Genomic DNA, 27271 nt, shown 5'->3' with positions numbered 1-27271 from the left:
CTTTTCTCATGCAATGGACATTATTGTCTCTTTGATTTTATAATAATGCAGCTTAATAATGCCCCTTGGAGTACTGTCTGAGTATGGATGGCTCTGTCCACTTCCAGGTGATGCTCTAAAATGTTCATAATCAGTTCTTTCATTATTGCGACATAGCATCCCCCAAAACACCTTGCCTTTCATGATATCACACTATGTAAAGCTATCCATATATGGAATTCTTCTTTAACAAATAAAGGTAAAAAACCTTAATCTATTCTCTATACTTCATATTCAGCTCCAGTGTAAGGTAAATGAAAGACAGATTCAGCTCAGGTCCAGCCCATCGTTCACACCCCTCTGACATGTTTCACCTACATTGTGCTTAAATGTAGAGCCCAATGTAGTTGAAACATGTCAGAGGGAAGGGGACCGATAGGCTAGGATCTGAGCTGAAGCCTGTCCTTCATTTACCTTATATTGGAGTTTAATACAGAGTGTGGCGATACCTGCATATTATATTATACTGTATTTTGTAGCAAGATGTGCTGTATCTCTGTCAGCACCTGAATACATAATGTAAACCTGGGAGACTGATACTGCAGACATGGAGTGGCACCAATCTATTATAAAATATTAAATCAGCTGTGCCTAGAGTGAGAGGATGAAACTGGGAGAGCTAAGTTGGGAGGCAGCAGCAGGGTTGAGACAAATAATGTGTTAACATACTGTAGGTACAGTAATAACACCAGACACTAGGATTTACATTTATTCTGTCATCTCTGGGATAATATTTCAGTGCAACAACTAGACACTTATGCCTGAACAAAATGATTTCTGGCCTTTTGCAGAGAGACACATGAACACATTTTTAGGAGGAGAACTGTAATCTCTGTGAGGAGTAATAGATGTATGTGTTATACTTACCCTTTACCATTTATTATAGTATGCATTTACTTAGCTAGAAAATATAGTTGTAATGTTGGGTCCGTTCTAAGGTGTATTCATACTTTTCTGTTCTAGTTCATTGTTGTAATGCTCATGCATTACCCAAAATTATGTTAAGGCAGCCCATGCATTTGAATAGGCTGTTAAAGCAGCAGATCAGACAAAAAACATATCTGTACCTTCTGGCACAGCGCACCACATACTATAACGAATAGTAGTGCATTACCGTACGTTGCAGTGCACTGCAACACAGGTGCTTGCCTTAGTTTGTTGGGGTGCTTTTGAAAGTGAATGGCGCATGGTGCATTGTTATGTGTTGTAGTAATTTAGGTGTAAGGGACATTATGGACACTACTTTACTTTTCTAAATGTTTTCTTTTTTTTTCAGATGAAGGAGTGACACTGTGGTACGACTTTGTTAGATCATCTAATTCATCTTCATATTCAAGCTTTCTGCAACCATTAATAGCATCAAAGGCAAAATGCAGGAATAGAATTAAGTCCCCACAACGTCTCATTCAGCAATTGCGGTTAGTTAAGTCTCAAGCTGAAGTGGAACTTATGAAGAAATCAGGTCACATCACATCACAGGTAAGGAACCCTAATCACTCTTGTGATACTTGGCTTGTTTGTAACCATTTTGGTAGCGGTGTGCTGTCATCCAACATAATTAAAAACAAATATATTTTTATTGATTATAAAAAGGAAGAAAAATAAAGGGAGTACTCCCCATTATGTACAAAAAAGCAAATCATCATAAACATTAGATGCATCCTTTATACAGTCATAAAGTCATTGGGGGAGATGCTGTAGTATAAACAAGATCACCCAAAGAGTGGAATGTATAAGTCACAGGTGCATAAAAAGAAAAACAGCGAAAAAGGGAGGGAAAGAAGAGGTAAGAAGAACAAGGGAAAGGAGGAAGGAGATCTAGACCCAAGAAGGCCTAAAGAGAGAGGAGGAAGAAAAACTTGAGCAGAGGCTCTGAGCCTCATTGGTGATGGACTAAGCCAATGTGCCTGAAGCGGCTCATCCTGAAGATAGCATGGCCTTCAAGGTATCAGAGGTAGAGAAGTCGAGCCAGATAAAACACAATATTTTATATTTCTCAAAGATACCATCGTCTAACGCTAACATTTCTTCCATACGCATGATATCATTGACAGTGGACACTCACAAGGACAGGGGAGGGATGATATCAGTCTTCCAAAACAGAGGGATCACATGTCTTGCTGCGGGAAAAAAAAAAAAAAAACATAACAGACCTCACTTCTGAGAAACCACTGAGCCGGTAGCAAAGACAAAAGTGCAATCTCTGGAGTAGGTGTCAAGGACTCATCATATACCGTATTTATCGGCGTATAACACGCACAGGCATATAACACGCACATTCCTTTTAAGAGGGAAGTTTCAGGAAAAAAACTTAAATTTTAAATAAGGGACTTTGAAGCAAAATAAGGGTCAGTGCCCATCTGCAGCTTCACCATTGCTATCAATGCAGCCTGATCAATGCCCATCTGCAGCCTCACAAGTGCCATCAATGCAGCCTCGTCAGTCCACATCAAAGCAGCCTCACCATTGCCATCAATGCAGCCTCACCATTGCCGTCATTGCAGCAGCCTCACCATTGCCATCAATGCAGCAGCCTTACCATTGCCATCAATGTAGCAGCCTCACCATTGCCATCAATGCAGCAGCCTCACCATTGCCTTCAATGCAGCCTGATCGATGCCCATCTGCAGCCTAGAGGGGACAGGGAGGGGGGCGGGATGAGCGCCGACAGATTACATACAGTTAGAATCTCCTATGATAGACAGAACAGTGGTCCAATGGCAGCCCAGGAGACGGGCCTTCTTATTACAGAGGCAGCCAAGTAAACAGGAGATTCTCACTGGACGTAATCTGGCGGCGCTCATCCCGCCCCTTCCCTGTCCCCTCCGAGGCAGCTAAAATTAAAGTATTGGCGTATAACACGCACACGCTATTTGCACCCGATTTTCATGGTAAAAAAGTGAGTGTTATACGCCAATAAATACAGTAATTTGTTATAAACAGAAAAAAACTTGAGACCAAAAGGGTCGGATTCCACTGCATTCCCACCAGGTATGGAGGTAAGTGCCCTTTGCTGTACCACATCACCAGCAAGTGGATGACACTAGTGTAAAAAATCTTATGAAGGGATAAGGGGGTCCCTGTACCACTTTGAAAGGAGCTTGAAATTCTTTTCTTGTGCGTAACAGGAAATAGTAGATTTATGGTTGAAATGGAAGGAGGTCTGCCAATCGGCATTTGTGAGTTATTTTCCCAGAAACGCGTATTACAGTCTAGTGTGTCGTCCAACATAAATAGCTGCACCTCCTGGTGTATAGATTTTTTTTTTATACATAAAAAATGGAGAAGAACCTCTGTTGAATTTTTTGCTCTGTGTCTGCATTAGCGAGAATTTCATCATTTCCTGTAATAGGGAAAGGCTGCCATAATGCATAGGAAGTGATGGAAAATGTATCCAATAGGGACAAATAAGCAATACAAGCACTTTTCTTAATAGTATGGGGTAAGAGTTGGAAGCCTCTGTCAGATGTTTATTGCTAATGTAAAAAGGATTACGCTGCGCTAGAGTGTGTTAGATATGCTACTAAATTATAGCATGATAGAACAACTGCATCTAAATGAACGCATGTGGATGTGGGAAACACAATACTTCTACAAGGTAAGCGGACCTAATAATAGATAAATACTCTATATACAAATGTGAAAATTGACAAATGCATATAAACGCATCAAAGTATAAATGCAAATTCAAATGTGAAAAAAGACAGATTAACGCATCAACGTGCATAGGTACCAATAAGCATAACTGAATCACAGCATTACTAGATGAATAAATGAATATATCATCAAAGTGCAAATGTTCCAATATGCATAACTAAATGACAATATTGCGCAAAATATAAAGTGCAAATAAACATACTTATTACAATATAAATATATATGAGCATGTAAAAAGTACTAAGTGCAAAAAAAAAAAGTAATCTGGTGTCACACAGTTCATGTGTAAAAAAAAAAGTCCTCAATGGAACCAAAAATGGTTCACTATGAAGTCCCTCAAAAGTTATAAAGGTGCCTAAACGTGATGTCCACTGGTGATACAACCAACTTGCTAGTAACTCTCAAAGTGCCACAGACCATGCAATGGTGAGATTCGGTGACCCCAAAGGTAATGCGCTCACCTCAGAGCATGTGACCAAGTCGCTAGACAAAGTCAAACCACGCTTGTGAACCACCCCGGGTTCTATGTAGATCCCAGGCTCGCAGGCTCCAATGCAGTAAAGATCCCCTGATGATGACACATGATCCCTATGTCGAACACGCGTAGGGGAGGGGCCAGGATGGAGCGAGAGACAGCTGAGCTGCCTATTGAGGAGACTCACACCATACCCTCACGAAAACCATCATACTTGCCATGTTTAGAGCAGTGCACTGAGGCGCCTATATATTGTGAGTACCCCTTTTTGGGGAGAGTATCTATATCTTTTAATAAATTTTAAACCAGTATTATACTATGTAGTTTTTTTCTTCCCATCTATATACTCTTTACTGCATTGGAGCCTGGGATCCTGTGATCTACATAGAACCCGGGGTGGTTCACAAGCGTGGTTTGACTTTGTCTAGCGACTTGGTCACATGCTCTGAGGTGAGCGCATTACCTTTGGGGTCACTGAATCGCACCATTGCATAGTCTGTGGCACTTTGAGAGTTACTAGCAAGTTGGTTGTATCACCAGTGGACATCACGTTTAGGCACCTTTATAACTTTTGAGGGACTTCATAGTGAACCATTTTTGGTTCCATTGAGGACTTTTTTTTACACATGAACTGTGTGACACCAGATTACTTTTTTTTTTTTTTTGCACTTAGCACTTTTTACATGCTCATATATATTTATATTGTAATAAGTATGTTTATTTGCACTTTATATTTTGCGCAATATTGTCATTTAGTTATGCATATTGGCACATTTGCACTTTGATGATATATTCATTTATTCATTGCACTAGTAATGTGCTCTAGTAATGCTGTGATTCAGTTATGCTTATTGGTACCTATGCATGTTGATGCGTTAATCTGTCTTATTTCACATTTGAATTTGCATTTATACTTTGATGCGTTTATATGCATTTGTCAATTTTCATTTTTCAATATTACGTCCGCTTACCTTGTAGAGGTATTGTGTTTCCCACATCCACATGCGTTTATTTAGACGCAGTTGTTCTATCATGCTATAATTTAGTAGCATGTCTAACACACTCTAGGGCAGCACAATCCTTTTTACATTTGTCATTTTGCACGCGTATGAGACGTGTTTAATGCACGCAGCTGCATAGTGCTTTACTAAGTTTTGTGTGGCTCGCAGGATCTTTCCCATAGATGTTTATTGCTGTTATTATTTATTGCTGGCTTTCTTTTCCTGGAACACCTGTCACCCTTTTTCCTGGTATCACACAGCTAGGAAGTGAGGAGAAACTTCCCTATTAGGGTTACATATAGCAATGAAAAAATTATCCAATGCTAAAGTAAAACTTTTGGCTAGCATTAGAATTTTGAGAAAACGTGGGGAATGAGTAAAAGTTTGTTTAATTTCCTGGTCATTCATCACAGGACACAGGAGAGTCATTTCTTAGACTATTGGGTTATGCTCCACCTCCAGGTGACTGGACACTGGCAAATAGCAAAGCCTGACTCAGCCCTGCATAGCCCCACCCACTTCCAGCTTTGTCTCAGTCTTTTGCTAGTGTTCATAGGTGATGGACTCTTTCTTCTGAGAGAGCTTTTCTACTATGATGCACAGAAATCTACTACCAGAAATCTACTACCAACTGTCTCCGGCTGCTGAGCCTCAGTGCTCTAAAGCTGCAGCAGTTATCTGGAACGGCCCCTATGGATTACTGTTCCTAGAGGGGCTATACCCAGACCCTGGTGGAAGAAAGGGGGATGTCTTTAAGCTGCTTCTTGTCCTGGATCCCACATTTGGCACTTACTTTGCTAGGCATGTGAGTTAGCTGGCGGGGTTCTGTACAGGCTCAGGGTTGTGGTCTCCAAGTGGGGTACATCGGGCAGCCCTTGCAGCCGTATAGACCCAATATTTCTCAGATATCTGGGTTCAAAATGTTGAGTCCAGAGACTTCAAACTGCAGTTTCCCATCTTGTCTCACGTTTCATGCCCTTAAATATGCCTCCTGGACCCAACAAAAGAATAGCCCTCTTCCTTGCACTCTCAGAGGGTCATTGCCCCTGTTCTTGAACCAGAAAGATTTCACAGTTATATTTCCAACCTCTTCATGGTGCCCAAGCCAAATGGTGATCTGTGTCCCATTCTGGATCCAAAGCCCTTAAACAAGTTTGTGCATGTTCAGAAATATAAAAACGGTGCAGTCAATGATTGCTTCTCTCCAGAGGACTTCCAGGCTTTGGTGGACATCAAGGTTACCTACCTTTACATCACCACCTCTTTTTTGGCTTCTCAGTGATATGTGCATTTTACTGTGTGGTGCCTTTGGCCTGGTCGCGGAACCACGAATATTCATGAAGCTGCTGGCCCCAGTGTTAGCTATTCTGTGACCACAGGGAATTCCATTCTGGCTAATTTGGATGATCTGCTCCTGTGAGAAAAATCAGAAGACAGCCTCAAGACCAATGTGTGACAGCTAGTACGGATCCCAGTGAAACTTCAGCTGAGTCCTTAATATCCAAATGTCATCCCTGAAACAATTGCGCCACCTTGAAAATCTCTTCTTTATCCAGAACACAGCCTTGGCATGCTTGTTGCTTCTTCAAAAAAACTTTGGACCCTTTCGTCTAAGGTGTGGAAATTATAGTACTTGGAGCATCCCCCTGTTCATCTCTGCATAAGGGTGCTGGGGTTGAAGGTAGCCTCCTTTGAGGCAGTCCCATATGCTCAGCATCCTGACAGCATGAGACAAGCAGACTCTTTCTGAGCATCAGTCCAAGTTAGCCTCAGGTTGGGGGCTATCCAGCCTTCACTGGAGTTGGAGAAATACTTTCTCTCCTTGGTGTGGAAGATGCTAATAACACCAGCCTGTCAGGCTACGGAGGTATCCTGAAATGCCTCTCAGTTCAGGGGATGTGGTCACCAGACGAGGCAACGTCCGGTAGCTCAGAGCAATTCAACCTGCCCTTCAGGACTGGACACCTCGAATCTTGGGATTGCCAGTGTGGGAGCAATTTCACAATACCACGGTGGTGGCGTACATAAACCACGATGGTAGATACAGGAAGTTCTTTGAGAAGCAGAGCTGATTCTAAATTGGGCTACTTTCTGGTGGGGGTATACCAGGCATAGACTCAACAACAAACTGGATAGGTTTGTGTCCTGGCCCAGGGATCTTTGGGCCATTGGGGTGGGTGCCCTAGTCACACCATGGAATTAGTTCACCCTGTTTTACAGTATGCATTCCCCTCTCTCACATTCCTGCCTTGCCTGCTTCAGGGAATAAAAAGAGAAAGCATACTGATGACTCTTATTGCACTGTATTGGCCCAGTAGAATGCGGTACACTGATATAGTCAGATTCCTAGCAAACTCTCCATGGCTCCTACGGAATTTTCTGGACCTTCTTTTTTAAACTCGTGTGTTCCATGATGGTTGCTGGCTTTGACGACCTTGGCTGTTAAACTCCAGGTCCTAAGGGACAGGAACCGATCTTAGTCATTATCTCAACCCTTCAAAATCTAGGAACTCCATTTCTTGTAAGATCTACCTTTGCACTGAAAAAAAAAAATACTGAAGTATTTTTCAGTAAGGCTGGGTTCACATCTAAGCTGCATGCGGTTCGCAGCAGGGGTCCGATGCGTCCCTGCTCTTCATTTCAGGGACAAATCAGGGCCGAATTTTTGCCTGAATTGGGCCCTGAAACAGAGCCAAAGACGCACGGGTCCTCTGTGCAATCCGCTCCGTAGCTGCAACGGAGCTATGGGAACCGGCTCCATAGAGAGCCGGTCACAATCTCCTGTCATGTGAATTGGATGCAGGGAAACCTGCATCCAATTCACACTAGTGTGAAGCAGCCTGAAGAAGGTATTCTTCTCAGTGAAGGCATACATCTCAGTGAAGAAATTCTATCCCTATAAATACTCTACAGGATGTATCTTTGACTCTAACTACCGGTAAGGTTCAAATCTTGACCCTAGTCATTCTCTTTCAAAGACCACTTACCTCTCACTTCTTAGTTATGACTAAGGCCTTGTATGCTGAAAAGCATCAACCGATCTTATCTGCATTTGTACACTGTGGTTTCTGCATAAATATGAAGATTTTTTTAAGAGCAACTATTGGTTGTGCAGATCATCTTATGGATTACCTTCTTAGACAAATAAGGAGTGATCACAGGAAACAGAGGGGAGGGTCCAGTGTGCTGTACTGTACTCCAAGATAAGGAATTTACAGGTGAGTCCAATGTCTCTTTATCTTAATCACTCAATACATACAGTATAGGATACAGGACTTGTATTTGTAGAGAAGAGAGGGCCCACTATACGTATTTCATACCAAACCTTTCTCTTTCGTATTAGAGAGTTGGCTCTGCAGAAGAGAAATCCACAAACACCACCACCAAAAGATCTCATGTGCTGCAATAATATGTCAGTGATCCAGTGTTGATACAGTTTTTCACTCCTTGGTTATATCCCACCTTGACTACTTCAACTTCCTCCACACTAGCCCAACGTATAAAATTTGACATACTAACCACAACATACAAAGCCACCCTCAACACTGCCCCAGCTACATCACCAGCCTCATCTGGAGATATCGCTAAAATTGTCCTCTCTCATGCTCACTTTCAGGACTTCTCCAGAATCTCTCCCATTCTCTGGAATTCCCTACCCTAGTATGTCCAGTTAGCTCCCACCTTGTTCACCTTTAGAGGATGCTTGAAAACTCCTTTATTTAGGGAAACCTACCCCACCTCCACCTAAAAACTGTGCTTGGGTCACCTCCATCAAATCATCCCCTGCAGCTATTACTTTTTGTACCACCTCCCCCTCCCTTTAAATTGTAAGCTCCATGAGCCCTCCTATTACTTCTGTATTGCAATGTAATTTTACTTTCCCTTTTCATATTGTAGAGCGCTGCGCAAATTGTTGGCGCTATGTAAATCCTGTATAATAATAATAATCAGTCAACTCACTGATTGATGTGGTGTAAACTAACTGTGCTGTTTAGCAAGACCTGATTCTCCGCAGCCAAAACAAGCCCCTCTGGGCACTTAGAAGCTGACAAAATAAAAGAAGACTTTTCCTATACATGCACAAATTGAATGGGCACTATATGAGGATTGGCCTAATCCTGAAAGGATGTTCACTCCTCTTAAGCTTTTTGCTGAATGTTATAAATTAAATTTTTAAGAAAAAAAAATGCTGTTCCAGTAGTAGTCCCTGCCATTTCAGTCCTCAACACCTTACATTTACTATTGAACATGCTGCCTTATTTTGAAGATTCTGTTGGCATTATGGAGCCTTCATAAAGGCTGCAAGTTCCAGCCCTTCTCTGGGTTTTACCAGGGGGATGTCCAAGCCTTGGCATCTGTGAGCTTCAGTTGCAAGGTGCTACGTGAGTGTTTTGGGTTGCTTAAACCTTGTTTATAGTTGGCCTGTTGGCAGTTCTGTTGCTGTGCTCTTGTCCACTCCTCATCTTAAAGCTTGGGGATGTCCCACGGTCCATGAATACAAGCCCTGTGTACTGTATGATGAAAATAAAGGAACCTTTGACTTTACTTCCTGTAAATTCCTTATCTTGGAGTACAGTACAGGACACGGGACCCTGCACTCTGTTTCCTGTTGCCACTCCTTTATAGTTTGCGAAAAAAACTGGAGTCTCCTGGAGTGGATGGGAGTGGATGGGATTGTATAAGGGTGCACTAGAAGTGCCCCCCCCCCCCCCCCGGTCAACTTCTTTTTCCAATCCAGTGAAATAAATTGGCTGTGTCAGTGCAGCAAAGCCACTTGTTAAAATCTGTGCTGGGCCAACCATGCTCTCATTAATCTTTTGAAGAGCTTGGATTCTTATTTAGGACTAATTCTCCTAAGAGCGCAGAGCCTGACAGAATATTCTGAAAAGCAACACTGCTGAAATCTCACTGGATCGGACACAAATGCGTGTAATCCTGTGAGAGAGGTGTGGCTACAGAATAGGTATAACTGTATCAAAGTTGCATTACACTTTTGAGTTTTTTTTTTAAAAGAAAGAAGCTTTTTTTAATACATATATGAATAAAGTAGCTGTAATTTTAAACTTGTACTCATACTATGCCTTTCTCTTATATTATTTATTTGTATCATTCTAGGCTTTCATAGAAACGATGTATTGCAGTAAGGCTCCTATTCAAGAAGCTTTCATATATGCCAAGGTGAGAATTAAAATGTCCTCAAGACTTTAGTATAGTGACTTAAAGTGATTGTAAAGGTAAACATCTTTAAAAAATAAAACAAACATGTTATGCTTACCTGCTCTGTGCAATGTTTTTGCACAGAGCAGCCCCAATCCTCTTCTTTTTGGGTCAACTGCTGACGTTCCCGGCTCCTCCCCCCAGCTGAGTGCTACAATAGCAAGCCTCTTGGTATGGGTTCACTCATGCAGGCTCACTCCCTAGCCATGTTTTGTGTGTTGACACACACAGTGTGGCTCACCCTGCCCCTCCCTCCTCACTGGCTGAAACAGTAAGGGGGGGAGGAGAGAGCAGTGATGCTGCTCTCATGCACAGCCCTGAATCTACATCAGCTCAGGTAGGTACAGGGGAGCTGAGGGGGGGGGGGGGGTGCACACAGATGGGTTTTTACCTTAATGCAGAGAATACATTAAGGTAAAAAAAAAAAACTTCTTTTAGAACCACCTTAAATGTAATTCTTTACACTTTGTTATAGCAGACTTCTATAGGTATATAAAGAATATGTACCATCCTTTTTAAGAAATAGGCAGTCCCTACAATGAATCCGGCTATATCACTTTATAAACAAACACTGACTCTTCCTACTGAGGATGCCCCAGTGGTTAGCGATCCCATTAGCTCCATAATGCCTAACGGTAAAACTCATTTTAATGTCTGAATTCAGTTTTGCAACTTTGGCATGTGTTAATAAAACTGTACATATCACAATTACTTAATGTATACAAGAAAATTACATTTTTTTTTTTTTCTAAATAAATTGGGCCTTCATTTGGTGGTAAATGTTAATGGATATCGTAGTCATATAGTAAAGGGATCAAGAATGATAATTAATAATTGATTAATTGATAAATAGTTTGAATTATTCCCGCAGCAACTAGGTTCATCCAGAGAGATGCATTTATTTAGACTTCAGAACAGCCAACTGAGGTACAGACAAGGTAGATAGATGACAGGATACTTGGAATATTCAGCAATAATCAGAGAACCCAGTTTCTGCTGTCATAGCAAGCATACAGACGCTACAATCCAGCATATATCCAGTCAATAATATGCACCTAGGTAGCTTCCATGCACGTGATGTGTGTTATAATCTAAACCTGTGCTTTCATCTTAATGAAGAATGAATGTATGTGTGAATGTAACATATAACAGCTCAAAACTCCCCCTGATATACTAGTGTCTGCAACTGGAGGGCTTCCTGATCGGTTGACTAAACACCTTTTGATCTTGTTGTTAATCAAAAAAGGCTCTACTTGTTGCATAGTAGGTGAGTTTGAAAAAAGACACAAGTCCAAGTCTAACCTATGTGCGTGATTATATGTCAGTATTACATTGTATATCCCTGTATGTTGCGGTCGTTCAGGTACTTATCTAATAGTTTTTTAAACTATCGATGCTCCCCGCTGAGACCACCGCCTGTGGAAGGGAATTCCACATCCTTGCCGCGTACACACGATCGGATTTTCCGATGGGAAATGTTGGATATGAGCTTGTTGGCGGTAAGTCCTACCGTGTGTATGCTCCATCGGACATTTGTTGACGGACTTTCTGCCAACAAATTTTGGCTAGCAGGTTCTCAAATTTTCCACCAACAAATGTTTGTTGTTGGACTTTTCAATCGTGTGTACACAAGTCCGTTGCACAAAAGTCCACGCATGCTTGGAATCAAGTACGAGCCAGAAGAGCTCGCTCTTGTAAAACTAGCGTTCGTAATGGAGATACCACGTACGTCTTGTACACGTGTGACCGTGTGTATGCAAGACAAGTTGGAGCCAATACCCTTCGAACAAAATTCCACGGTTTTGTTGTTGGAAGTCCAATCCTGTGTACACGGCATTACAGTAAAGAACCCTCTATGTAGTTTAAGGTTAAACCTCTTTTCTTCTAATTTTAATGAGTGGCCACGTGTCTTGTTAAACTCCCTTCCGCAAAAAAGTTTTATCCCTATTGTGGGGTCACCAGTACGGTATTTATAAATTGAAATCATATCCCCTCTCTTAGTTGCCCTTCTTTGTACTCGCACCATTTCCAGTACATCCTTCCTGAGGACTGGTGCCCAGAACTGGACAGCATACTCTAGGTGCGGCCAGACCAGAGTCTTGTAGAGCAGGAGAATTATTGTTTTATCTCTGGAATTGATCCCCTTTTTAACGCATACCAATATTCAGTTTGCTTGGTTAGCAGCAGTTTGGCATTGCATACCATTGCTAAGCCTATTATCTACTAGGACCCCCAGGTCCTTTTCCATCCTAGATTCCTCCAGAGGTTCTCCCCCCAGTGTATAGATTGCATTCATATTTTTGCCACCCAAATGCATTATTTTACATTTTTCTACATTAAACCTCATTTGCCATGTAGTTGCCCACCCCATTCATTTGTTCAGATCTTTTTGCAAGGTTTCCACATCCTGCGTAGAAGTTATTGCCCTGCTTAGCTTAGTATCGTCCGCAAATACAGAGATTGAATTGTTTACCCCATCCTCCAGGTCATTTATGAACAAATTCAATTGGATTGGTCCCAGCACAGAACCCTGGGGGACCCCACTACCCACCTCTGACCATTCTGAGTACTCTCCATTTATTACCACCCACTGAACTCGCTCTTGTAGCCAGTTTTCAATCCATGTACTCACCCTATGGTCCATGCCAACGGACCTTATTTTGTACAGTAAACGTTTATGGGGAATGGTGTCAAATGCTTTTGTAAAATCCAGATACACCACTACTATGGGCCTTCCTTTATCTAGATGGTAACTCACCTCCTCATAGAAAGTTAATAGATTGGTTTGGCAAGAACAATTCTTCATGAATTCATTCTGATTACAGCTAATGATACCGTTCTCATTACTAAAATATTGTATATAGTCCCTTATCATCCCCTCCAAGAGTTTACATACTATTGATGTTAGGCTAAATGGTCTGTAATTCCCAGGGATGTGTTTTGGGCCCTTTTTAAATATTGGTGCTACATTGGCTTTTCTCCAATCAGCTGGTATATTTCCAGTCAGTAGACTGTCAGTAAAAATTGGGAACAATGGTCTGGCAATTACTTGACTGAGTTCCCTAAGTACCCTTGGGTACAAGCCATCTGGTCCTGGTGCTTTATTGATGTTAAGTTTCCCAAGTCTAATTTTAATTCTGTCCTCTGTTAACCATGGAGGTGCTTCCTGTGATGTGTCCTGAGGATAAACACTGCAGTTTTGGTTACTGAAGCCCCCCGATTCCCTTGTGAAGACTGAGGAGAAGAATAAATGCAATACCTTCACCATCTCCCCATCCTTTATAACAAGATGTCCTTCCTCATTCTTTATGGGGCCAATATGGTCTGTCCTCCCTTTTTTACTGTTTACATACTTAAAGGATTTCTTGGGATGTTTTTTTGCTACTTTCCGCTATGTGTCTTTCGTGTTCTATCTTAGCCGCTTAATTGTACCCTTACATTTCTTGTTGCATTCTTTATAAAGTCTGAATGCTGATGATGATCCCTCAACCTTGTATTTTTTGAAGGCCTTCTCTTTTGCTTTTATATGCATTTTACCATGGAGTTAAGCCATCCAGGACTTTTGTTCGCCCTTTTAAATTTATTACCCAGTGGGATGCATTGGCTAATGCCCTTATTTAATATGCTATTAAAGCAAACCCATCTCTCCTCCGTGTTCTTTGTTCCTAAGATTTTATCCCAATTCATGCCTTCTAACAAGGTTCGTAGTTTACGGAAGTTGGTTCTTTTGAAATTCTGTGTCTTTGTATTCCTCTTATGTTTCCTATTTGTGTGATTTATACTTAAAGTGGATGTAAACCCGAAATTTTTTTTTTTTGATGTCATAATGTAGAGTATAAGATTTCCTATCATTTGAGCCCAGTCTTGCCACAAAGAGTTAATCCAGCTCTGAGCAATCCTCTTTTATTGTTCAGTGAGATAAATCTTGACAAACAGAGAAAAACTTTGTCAAATCCTCCACCTTGCTGTGAGTGACAGGTGATTTACATATCTCGTGCACTAGCCTAAGACATGCATTATTTTTTAATTCCAACCCCCACTCCTTTCTTCAGCAGCTCTGCAAGGATTGACTGTTCCACACCTCAGCATGATTTGGCATGCTGAAGTCATGTGGTTACTTTCCTGTCTTTTCACTGGATGTTAGAGATCATAGCAGAAGTTCAGTGTAAGAAATACACAGGAGAAAATGCATATTGACAAGGGGAGTGTAGAAGTGGGCGGGGAGTCTACTGACATCACGACTCCACCCACCGAGCTCGAGACAACAGACCCACCCACAGAATCTGCAGTTTTCGGGTCTCATAACAGACAGAGGGGAGACATTTGACAGGTAAAGATACATGCAGGAGGCATGTGTATCCTTATAGATAACCCCTATGGCAGTAGTTTAGAAAGGATGACATTGGGTTTACATCCACTTTAAGCCAATTGACCTGTGATTGCTGTTTCCTAAATTGCCCCGTATATCCACATCTGCAATCAGGTCTGTATTGTTGGTAATCAGTAGATCCAGTAACACTTTATTTCTAGTTCTAGTGCATCTACCATCTGAACCATGAAATTGTCCTGCAAGACATTTAGGAACTGGCGAGCCTTAGACGAATGCGTGGTTCCCTCTGCCTAGTCTATGTCTGGATAATTAAAATTCCCCCATTGTGATAACACTTCCCATCCTTGCACCTAATCCAACTTGTGATAGGAGATCCGTCTCCCCCTCCTCCCTCAGGTTAGGGGGCCTATAGCATACCCCCAGTAATATTTTCCCCTTAGCTTCATCCCTTTGGAGCTCTACCCATAAGGATTCCACCTCCTCCCTAGTTCCCTTAGTGATGTCATCTCTCACATTCACTTCTACATTATTATTGATATATAGGCATACCCCTCCCCCCTTTTTTAACCTCTCTATCTCTGCGATAAAGAGTATACCCTTGAATGTTTGCCAGCCAATCATGAGAGCTGTTGAACCAGGTCTCTGAAATTCCCACAAAATCCAAATCCTCCTTGTACAACAGTATCTCTAGTTCACCCATCTTGTCCGCCAGGCTCCTGACCGGTCGCATACTATCCTCTTATTGGGTGTCCCGAGATTGCAACTAGGACTTGTTACTATACTTACCTTGGGTTTATGTGCTTTAGTCAACCTACCACTAATGCCCCCAATACTACCCTCTGGAATATGTTTCGCACTGACTGTCTCTACCTCTGGGCCCTCCCCCCGTCGCCTAGTTTAACAACCCCTCTAACTTTTTGGCCATCTTTACTCCCAGCTGATCTGAAACCTCCTCATTTAGGTGCAGTCCGTCCCTTCTATAGTAGTGGTGATCGACTGAGAAGTCGGCCCAGTCCTCTAGGAACCCAAACCCCTCCTTACTACACCAGCTCTTCAGCCACTTGTTTACTTCCCTAATCTCCCTCTGCCTTTCTGGTGTGGCTCGATGTACCGGTAGTATTCCTGAGAATACTACCTTGGAGGTCCTTTTCCTCAATTTAGTTCCCAAGTCCCTAAAATTGTTCTTTAGGACACTATATCTGCCTCTGACTTTGTCATTGGTGCCAACGTGCACCATGACAGCCGGGTCTTCCCCTGCCCCTCCCAGTAATCTGTCCACCAGATCCATGATATGCCGAACCCGAGCGCCCGGTGAACAACATACAGTTCAGCGCTTCAGGTCTTTGTTACAGATTGCCCTCTCTGTCCTTCTAAGAATTGAGTCCCCTACCACCATAATCTGTCTTTCCTTTCCCTTCGCCCCCCCCCCCCCACTCTCACTGGACGATTTCTTCCCCCAGCAGCTAGGAGAGTCCCTCAGCTCCAGCAGTGCTGGTCCCTGACTGGTCTCACCAGTGTCACTCAATGGAGCGTACTTATTGGAATGCTCCAGCCCGGGATCGGCCTCCCTGGCACTTCCCCCTTTACCCTTCCTGACTGTCACCCATCTACTCTTTCCTAGTGCCTGCACCTCTTTGTCTCCACCCGCCTCTGTGCTGGCCCCTGCCGGCATCTACCGTGTACGTTCCTGGGTGTCCTTTAGTATTGAGGGACTTCTCAGTGCTGACAGTTGCTTCCCCAGATTCAGAACCTGGGCTTCCAGGGAAACAATGTGCTTACATTTTGCACAGCAGTATTCGCCCTCGATTGGATGATCAAGGAACGCATACATGCCGCAAGATGTACACTGAGTCACATCTCCACACCCACCGGGCATCGTACCTACTAATTTAATGAGGATTGGGGATTATACCCTGTCCAGATTACCTAACAACTAGCTTCCTGACACTAATACTCAAAAAGACAATACACAGGTATTCAACAGGACAATACACAGTGTGGCATGGGGGATTGTTCAGCTCAAGTGGATAGATGCATTTTTGTGCAGTGAGTCCACATCAGACAGGCATGTATAGTTAAGGGCCTGGTAGCCCACGTTTAATAAAGTGAAAAAACAAAACAAAAGTCCATCCAGAAATCCCACGCAGGGGTTTAACTTCATTAAGCACTCATAAATGAAAACATACCAAGCCACCTGGCTCTCTCTTGTCAGCAGTTCCTCTGCTTGCTTTCAACAGAGTTAATTCTTTCCAACCCCCTGGACTCACTGGCTTCCGTAGTCTTCCCAACTCTCAAGGCTGGCCAGACTTTCCCAGTCCCTGGGGAAGGATCCCCCTTACACGGGCTACAGTCTCCCACAGGGCAGACCACTCTCCAAACACAGGTTTGTCTTCACATAGCAGCAGCAAACTGTTCACACTCCACCATCCTCCCAACTTCTGCTCTCATCAGCCCCTCGTTATATGGGCTGTGTGCAGCTGGGCACACACCCTGCTTGCTATCCTAAAGACCCAGACACAGGGTTGGATGGAGATCCCGTCCCACCCATGACTCTCAAGGATCTCCAAACTACAGAATCCCATCCGGAACTAACAAAACCTGGAGAAAACTGACAGAGCAGTTTTCTCCATTTAAACTCTACACTCTGTAGTCTTGCAGTCCGCAGATATGCAAACTCGGTGTCTCTTTTACCTTTAATTACATAGGGACAGAGCCTCGCTCTGCCCCATATCCCCCCTTTGTTTAAATTCGGAGGGCAGAACACCAGCACCCATCATCATGGTTGGGACAACTCTGTGCTGGCTGTCAGCCACGTAGGCCCAACCCTTTTTCCTGGGTGCGCTTCCAGGAACATCCCACCCTGAATCTTAACAGGGTCCTATATTTTCCTATACTCAGCCCTCCTCTTCTTTTGGGGTCCCTGGGCTTATTCACTTTTCTTGGGGGAACTCTGCCTTCCTTGAGCCCTCCTTTAAACTTACAAATACCCGTTTTACCCTTCACCATCGGTATTTCAGGTTCAAAACAGTTTCTCTTGTCTCTTGTTACCCACGGCAACCAAATCATTGTTTGCAGAACAAACCCTTAACAGATCAGCTTTCAATATTATCAGTGCTTTCTAGAACCAGACCTGAGGAGGGACTACACACAGGCAAGGGACTACATCCCACGACACCATAGCACAGCTCCACCTCACCTGTTGTCCAACACTCCATGGGTACCTGTTCTAACAAACTACCCTGACCCAAGCATAAACCATTTTTTCCAGGTGTACACATTACATTGTTATGGCAACCAATATTGGCACTTTCTCCCACAGTGTCTCCGGGCACCTTAACTTGTACCTCTGGGCCAGCGACAGAAAGCATCTCTGCTACTGCTGAGTCTATTCTGGGCCGTTCCTTTTCATGAGGCCTAGCGGGTGAGGTAGTATCTGTGCCCTCTACTAAACACTGCTCAGCCGCACCTCGGACCACACCAGCAGAGATGTTTCTAGTCACCGCAATGTCACACGCAGACAAATTCTCCGGTGTGCAGTGAGTCCACATCAGACAGGCCTGTATAGTTAAGGGCCTGGTAGCCCACGTTTATTAAAGGGAAAAGACAAAACAAAAGTTCATCCAGAAATCCCACGCAGGGATTTAACTTCATTAAACACTCATAAATGAAAACGTACCAAGCCACCTGGCTCTCTCTTGTCAGCAGTTCCTCTGCTTGCTCTCAACAGAGTTGATTCTATCCAGCCCCCTGGACTCACTGGCTTCCGTAGTCTTCCCGACTCTCAAGGCTGGCCAGCCTTTCCCAGTCCCTGAACAAAGAATCCCCCTTACATGGGCTACAGTCTCCCACGGGGCAGACCACTCTCCAAACACAGGTTTGTCTTCAAACAGCAAACTGCTCACACTCCACCATCCTCCCAACTTCTGCTCTCACCAGCCTCTAGTTATATGGGCTGTGTGCAGCTGGACACACACCCTGCTTGCTATCCTCAAGACCCGGACACAGGGTTGGAGATCCCATCCTACCCATGACTCTCAGGAAACTCCAAATTACAGAATGCCATCCGGAACTAGCAAAACCTGGAGAAAACTGACAGAGCAGTTTTGTCCATTTAAACTCTACACTCTGTAGTCTTGCAGTCCGCAGATATGCAAACTCTGTGACTCTTTTACCTCCAATTTCGTAGGGACAGAGCCTCGCTTTGCCACAACAGGTACTCGCTGACCAATGTGCACTTGCATAATTACTGGCAATAAGCTTTTAAAGTCACTTTAGTGTTTACCATGTAAACAAGCCACCATTTCCCATGAATTACCCCCTCAAGTCTAATTACCATCAATAAATACTTCTTCTATTGTTCTTTATCATCCTTAAGTATGTAAACAGTGTACCCTTTGAAATGCCTTATTAGATAAACAGGCTATTCCCCAAATACCAAAATGACCTTGCATAAAATTAAAGTGGATGTAAACCCTCTCCTATACCCAGTGAAGTGAACAGCCTCAGATGATACACAGAGATAAAACAAATCTCCCTACATAGCTTTTACATGTATATCTGCTGTCTTCAGCTTTATATATTCTTTAGAAAGTTCACATTGTGTTAGAGATTTTCTCTTCCTGTTCAGCAAACAGTTTGAAGTTTGAGCATACAGCCAAGACAGCTGATTGGAGGAAAGGCACACACACCCTCTCCACATAGCCTTGAGAATCTCAGAGCTGTCCTGTGAATAGTTTAGCTCTCTGTTAATCTATTTATAGCAACCTCCCAGACACAAAATTGAGCCCGGTTTTATCTCAGTTGACGGAGAGCTTGTCAGAAGTTATCATGCTGATAACAGAAGAACGGAGCAGGAGAAAGCCACGGGACTTAGTGCATTGAAGAGAGATAAGAAAACACTGCAAATATATGTGCCCAGCTCAAATTTCATTAATCGGGTTTACAGCCACTTTAACAGAGCAAAGAGTTATTAGCTATCCTTTTGTTAAGTACAATATAGTTGGTTTGTACAAATTCTAGCCCATTCAATATGTCAGTACTGTATGTGTATGTGTGTATATATATATACACTGCTCAAAAAATTAGAGGAACACTTTTTATTTGTAGTATAGCATCAAGTCAATTAAACTCCTGGGATATTGATATGGTAAGTTAAGTAACAGTTACTTGTTGTTACAGTTGTTAATCAGTTTCAGCTGCTTTGGTGTTAAAGTGGATGTAAACCCTCTCCTATACCCAGTGAAGTGAACAGCCACAGATGATACACAGGGATGAAACAAATCTCCCTACATAAGTTTTACATGCATATCTGCTGTCTTCAGCTTGCTATATTCTTTAGATTCTTACATTGGGTTAGAATTTTAACTTCCTCATTCATCAGTAGGAGTGTAGTCTTGGATTACACTGTGTGACAGCTGATTGGAGGAAAGGCACACCCCCATTCCACATGGGCAGAAGAACGAAAATACTTTCAGAGCTGTGCTGTGAATAGACAAACTCTCTGCTAATCTATTTATAGCACCCACCCGACACACATTTCAGGCTGGTTTTATTCCTGTCTCGGAGAACTTGTCAGAAGATATCATGCTGATAACAGAGCAACAATACAGCAGAAAGACACGGGACTCTGGGCTTTGGAGAGAGATAAGTAAACACTACAGATATATGTACAAGAACAAGGTGGTAGTAACTGTAAGCGCAAGTACGTAAGTGCACACATTGGCTGAAATGTTCCACTAAATAAGCAACAAGTCCATAAATAGTTCAAGGGTTAATCATGGCAGATCAATGGCGGCTGCTGTCCTTAGAGAGCAGGCTCTGTGTTTAGGCAAGAAGAATGTAGAAAAGAAAGCGCCACCTGAGTGTAGTATTAGAGACCACTTTTAATGGCACAGATAAAATCACACTTACAAGAAACAGGAAATACAAAGGCTCATCTGTGTGTCAGTGGTCCGTAGGGAAGCCTCAGATCTGGATCCGTTTTCTATGCAGAGATGGGAAGCTGCAGTCGTTGTTGCTACTCAACCTGGAGCAGATCCTGTGGCCATCAGAAAGAAGCTGGGGCTGAGGTCACGGGATCACTTCCGGGGGAGGACTCCAAAGAGTGAGAAGGGTTGGATAGGCAGGCTACGCGCTCGGAGCTGCTGCTCCTTCTATTGGCCTCAGAGAACAGTGATCCTGTGACCCGTGAGCCTTTGTATTTCCTGTTTCCTGTAATGCCCCGTACACACGGTCGGATTTTCCGACGGAAAATGTGTGATGGGACCTTGTTGTTGGAAATTCCGACCGTGTGTAGGCTCCATCACACATTTTCCATCGGATTTTCCGACACACAAAGTTTGAGAGCAGGATATAAAATTTTCCGACAACAAAATCCGTTGTCGGAAATTCCGATCGTGTGTACACAAATCCGACGGACAAAGTGCCACGCATGCTCAGAATAAATAAAGAGATGAAAGCTATTGGCCACTGCCCCGTTTATAGTCCCGACGTACGTCTTTTACGTCACCGCGTTCAGAATGATCGGATTTTCCGACAACTTTGTGTGACCGCGTGTATGCAAGACAGGTTTGAGCCAACATCCGTCGGAAAAAATCCTAGGATTTTGTTGTCGGAATGTCCGAACAAAGTCCGACCGTGTGTACGGGGCATAAGTGTGATTTTATCTGTGCCATTAAAAGCTGTCTCTAATACTACACTCAGGTGGCGCTTCCTTTTCTACCTTCTTACTACAGATATACGTGCCTAGGTCAAAATTTCATGAATCGGGTTTACATTTTAGACCACTTTAGATTAACATAAGCAAAAGATTGCCGCTCCAATCTCTCAAATCCATATCAAGACACCCGCCCTAATGGAACTTTAGATTAACAATAGGTGCACTAGATGGGCAACAATGAGACGACCTCCAAAACAGGAATGGTTTTACAGGTGGAGGCCATTGACATTTTTTTCCTTCACATTTGGCTAGGGTCAGTGTCACTACTGGCAGCATGAGGCAATACCTGGACCCTATAGAGGTTGCACAGGCAGTCCAACTCCTCCAGGATGGCACATCAATACGTGCCATTGCCAGAAGGTTTGCTGTTTTTCCTAGCACAGTCTCAAGAGCATGGAGGAGTTCACAGGAAGAGCTGGACAGGGCCATAGAAGGTCCTTAACCCATCAGCAGTACCGGTATCTGCTCCTTTGTTCAAGGAAGAACAGGATGAGCACTACCGTAGCCCTACAAAATGACCTCTAGTAGGCCACTGGTGTGAATGTCTCTGACCAAACAACCAGAAACAGACTTCATGAGGGTGGCCTGACATCCTCTAGGGGGCCCTGTGGTCACGGCCTGTCACCGTGGTAACAATGCCCAGCCTCATGTGTTGAGAGTATGCAGCCAGTTCCTGTAGGATGAAGGCATTGATACCATTGAATGGCTCCCATGCTCGCCTGACCTAAATACGATAGAACACCTCTGGGATATTGTTTCAGTCCATCCAATGCCACCTGGTTGCGCCTCAGTCTGTTCAGGAGCTCAGTGATGTCCGGGTCCAGATCTGGGAGGAAATACCCAGGGACACCATCCGTTGTCTCATTAGGGGCATACCTTGACATTGTCAGGCATGCATACAAGCACGTGGGGGCCATACGAACTACTGAGTACCATTTTGAGTTGCTGGAATGAAATTTCAGCAAAATGGACTAGCCTGCTGCATCTTTTTTTCACTTTCAATTTCGGGTTGTCTTTGAATTCAGCCCTCTATAGTTTGAAAATTTTAATTTCCATCAAACGATGTGACATCCTTTCATTCCTAACACATTATCCAGTCCATGCCAGTATTAGATATCATGTTTTGTTTTTAAAGTGTTCCTTTAATTATTTTGAAAAGTGTGTGTGTGTGTGTTTGTGTGTATATGTATGTGTGTGTATATATATATATATATATATATATATATATATATATATATATATATATATATAGATCTAGATTGTAAGCTCTAAGGAGCAGGGCCCTCTGATTCCTACTGTATTAAAGTGTATTGTATTTGTACTGTCTACCCTCAAGTTGTAAAGCGCTATGTAAACTGTTGGCGCTATATAAATCCTGTATAATAATAATATATATAGATATATCTATATTATCCTACATAAACCGACCAACAGATATCTCCAGATTTTTTTTTCTTCTTATCAAAGAAAAACTGACCCAAAATAGTCAAAATATTTTTCTTTTTTTTTTTTTTACTTGAACTGTTTATTTCTTGCCATCACCATGACCCATAGTCATAGTTTTACTGCGGCAGAATGGCATGGCTGGGCGAAACTACGTTTATGTAACGTCGCTTCACCCTGTGGCCACTAGGGGCATGTGCGCTGCTCGCCCCCGGAGCCGATGCGAGTGTGATGACCGCCGGGCTCCCGCGCTCATGACACACCGAGAACCGGGATCTGTGTGTAAACACACAGATCCTGGTTCTCTGAGGGGAGAAGAGATTGATCGTGTGTTCATACAAAGTATGAACAGCGAACTGTCATCTTCCCTAGACAGTCCCATCCTCCCTTCAGTTAGAACACAGTTAACCCCTTGATCGCCCCTTCCCTGCCAGTGACATTTTTACAGTAATCAGTGCATTTTTATAGCACTGATCGCTGTATAAAAGCCATTAATTCCAAAAATGTGTCAAAAGTGTCCGATGTGTCAATCATAATGTCGCAATCCCAATAAAAATCACAGATCGCCGCCATTACTAGTAAAAAATATAATAACAATAAAAATGCTATAAATCTATCCCCTATTTTGTAGACGCTATAACTTTTGTGCAAACCAATCAATATACGCTTATTGCAATTTTTATTACCAAAAATATGTAGAAGAACACATATTGGCCTAAACTGAGAAAAAAAATGCTTTTTTTTTTTAATAAAGAAAATGGGGATATTTATTATAGCAAAAAGTACAAAATATTGTGTTTTTTTTTTTTTTTTCAAAATTGTTGCTCTTTTTTTGTTTATAGCTCAAAAAATAAAAACCACAGAGATGATCAAATACCACCAAAAGAAAGCTCTATTTGTGGGAAAAAAAGGACATTAATTTTGTTTGGGTGCAGCGCCGCATGACCGCGCACTTGTCAGTTAAAGCAACGCAATGCCGAATCGCAAAAAATGGCCTGGTCATTCAGCAGCCAAATCTTCCTGGGCTGAAGCGGTTAATACTACCTAAAACACTTTGACTTTGACCTTGGTCAAACCAAAATCTAGCTATTTTATCTTTATTTATTTAAACACTTTTCTTTTCTAATTTACATAATTCCCTTACATACTGCCCTGGAGGACATATATCATTGAAAAAGTTTGTAAAAAAAACATAATTTTGAAATGAGCAGTGATTTACTAATGCTTTAATTGAAACAATACATTTTTTTATATTCCCTTAAATATAGTGCCTGCGGGGGTCTGCCTATAAAGTGGCACATCTGTACCGTGTATAGAATCTGCTGCAGCAAAAATTACATTTATAAAGGCAACAAAATTACCGTATTTATCGGCGTATAACACACACTTTTTTCCCCTTAAAATCAGGGGAAAATTGTGGGTGTGTTATACGCCGATCCCCACTGTCTGTGTGCCAAAAAAAGCGAGCGCCGCCAAAAAAGACAGAGCGCCGCCGAGAAAAATCGAGCGCCTCCGCGAAAGACCGAGCCGAGTTCTCACAGTACACCGTACACTCGGCTCGGTCTTTTTTGGCAGCGTTCGCTACTCATCCTCTGAGACAGCAGGGAGGCGGGGCGGCGTGACGAGCCGAGTACACAGGCTCTATCTTGGGGGCAGATTTAAATACTGCAAACGGCACAGGGCACTGGGAAAGGCTCATATTTCAATGGGCAACTGCAAACGGCACCCAGCACTGGGCAAGGCTGCATATGACAATGGGCAAGGCTGCATATGACACTGGGCAAGGCTGCATATGACAATGGGCAAGGCTGCACTGGGCAAGGCTGCATATGACAATGGGCAAGGCTGCATATGACACTGGGCAAGGCTGCATATGACAATGGGCAAGGCTGCAAACGGCACTGGGCAAGGCTGCAAATGGACACTGATCATTCTGCAATGATGGATAAGGCTGCAGATGGACACTGATAAGGCTGCATTGATGGGCATTTAAATGTAAGTTTTTTTTCCTTAAACTTCCCTCCTAAAAGTTTTTTCCTTAAAATGCCCTCCTAAACTTGGGGTGCGTGTTAAACGCCGATAAATACGGTACATTTTCCCTGCAAGCTTTCTTTATTTTATAAACAACGGCGTGGGGAGCCAGTCTGTACGATGAGGCCACAATTTAGTACACTCAGAAAAAGATTAGAGATTTTTTTGGATACATTCTGGTGTCTGTTTTGCAGACTTTGGATAGAAGTAACAGGTGTGGAAAAATTGGGCTTTGGGTGTTGATGGTGCCTTCACACTGTAACCCTATATAGAGGTACTCTTGATGAAAGCAAGAATAAGCCTTGCTGTCAAAAATGGAAATTATATGCCCTGGTTATACAGTGGCATAAAAATTGGGCTTTGGGTGTTGGTGGTGGACAAAGAGGCAGAATAAGCCACTCTGGCAGCTGCGGGGTACTGCGCACTAGTCTCTGCTTGGGTGATAGAGGATGAGGATGGTTTAGTAAGCCAGTCTACCACCTCCTCTGCATGTTGTGGCTGGATAGCACGGGGAACATTACTAAACAGAGTGGACACAGATGCTGCTGGCCCCCTCGCAGTTCCATGGAAATGTCTGCCTCTCTTTGTTGGCCTTCCAGACATGATGGGGGGGCTTATTACAGAAATTCACTTTAATCAATGGAAAGCTGTCTTTGGTGCACTTTAACTTGAGTAACTACTACTCAGAAACGCTCCACTGACACACTACAATATAATGCAGTAAAGCAGTACTGACCCACTTCAATATACTGCAGTAAACGTGCACTAACGCATTTCAATATACTGCCATAAAAGTACTCTGATGCACTTCAATATACTGCAGTAAACGGGCACTAACGAACTTCAATATACTGCAGTAAACGTTCACTAAAGAACCCCAATATACTGCAATAAATGTGCACTAATGCACTTCAATATACAGCAGTAAATGTGCAGTTACTCACTTCATTATACTGCAGTCAACGTGCACTAACGTGCTTCAGTATACTGCAGTAAAAGTGCACTAACTCACTTCAATATACTGCAGTAAAAGTGCCCTGACACTACTATACTGCAGTCAAATTGCCCTCACACTCTACACCAGTCTTTCTCAACCTTTTCAACACAAAGGAACCCTTGAAATAACTTTCAGGTCTCAGGGAACCCCTGCTAAAAACGACTATATCTACAACTCATGATACATTATTGTGGTGGTCAGTGGGAAGAATGCTCCTTACACTTGTGGTCATTGGGAGGAATTCCCCTTTATAGATAGCTAAAAAGATCATCGGTGTCAGTGAAAACTTATTTGAGAGGAAGAAATTGTTATTGCTCAAGGAACCCCTAGCAACCCCTGGAGGAACCCTGGTTGAGAAACCTTGCTCTACACTGACACAGTTCAATATACTGCTAGTAAACAGCCCTGAAACACTAAACTCACGCTGCACTATTACTATATTCACACTAAACTGACACTAAAGTAAAAATGAATGGTCACACTATACTCACGCTGCACTATCACTACAATAGCACTCACAATAGAATCACAAAAGCACACTAACTCGCTAGTAGCAATGAACAGAGCCCTGTTCTATCTCTCTCCACTCCAATATCACACTGCAAATGACTTCTCTAGGAATGAGACATGATTGGGCATGGTGACCATTACCTTCTGTAATCATGGCTCTGACAGTGTTCTGTGCCCTGATTGCACAAATCCTTCATTGCTTCTGCTAATCAGGGCTTCCAATGCACTGTGTGGAGCGCAGTGCATTGTGGGGCGCTTAGGGGGGTGAACAAACGGTCGAAAGCCCCAACAATTCAGGTGTTCACCGAATAGGCGAACATAGCGATAGGTTCTGCTATGTAACCTACAATAACCGTAAAGTCTATCTGCAGGACGTTAACAGAATGGACTAAAATATGTCTAAGGAACCAGCTGCTATGCTTACTGACCATTCAGTTATGGAGCTCTTACAGCTTATGCCTGTGAAGGCTTAGTGGATATAATCTGTCCTTCTTCTCAAATAAGTTTTTTGTCTGTTTACCGCTTGCCGACCAGCCGCCGCAGTTATACTGCGGCAACATGGCTTGGCTGCGCGAATCGCCGTCATGTTACGATGGTCACCTTTTTGTCCACTAGGGGTGTGCGCGCTGTGCCCCCTGCTCGCCCACGGAGCCGATGCGAGTGCCCGGTGGTCACGATCACCGCCGGGCTCCCGCGATCGCTCGGGGCACACAGAGAAGTGGTGTCAGAGGACCATCATAACAAGTGCTCGTCCCGTGCGCCAGCAGTCAGTCTTCGTTCTTCTGATACGAACATGCGGCAAGAACGAACGAATTCCGGACCAAGCATGCACCTTGGCGAACCCACACGAACG

General features: G+C 43.1%; 1 protein-coding gene across 3 annotated transcripts in view; it reads left to right on the top strand.

The window, feature by feature from the left end:
* Positions 1-27271, top strand: part of XPNPEP3 (X-prolyl aminopeptidase 3) — a 349111-nt gene that overhangs the window by 106541 nt on the left and 215299 nt on the right. For all 3 annotated transcript variants that reach the window (XM_073592756.1, XM_073592755.1, XM_073592757.1), the window contains 2 exons: positions 1316-1518; positions 10288-10350. In XM_073592756.1, the coding sequence (XP_073448857.1) occupies positions 1316-1518; positions 10288-10350 (266 nt within the window). The remainder of the gene's footprint in view (positions 1-1315; positions 1519-10287; positions 10351-27271) is intronic.

Source organism: Aquarana catesbeiana, linkage group LG07 (genome assembly GCF_042186555.1).
Source record: "Aquarana catesbeiana isolate 2022-GZ linkage group LG07, ASM4218655v1, whole genome shotgun sequence".
NCBI lineage: Eukaryota > Metazoa > Chordata > Amphibia > Anura > Ranidae > Aquarana > Aquarana catesbeiana.
This window is presented reverse-complemented; position numbering and strand designations above follow the sequence as displayed.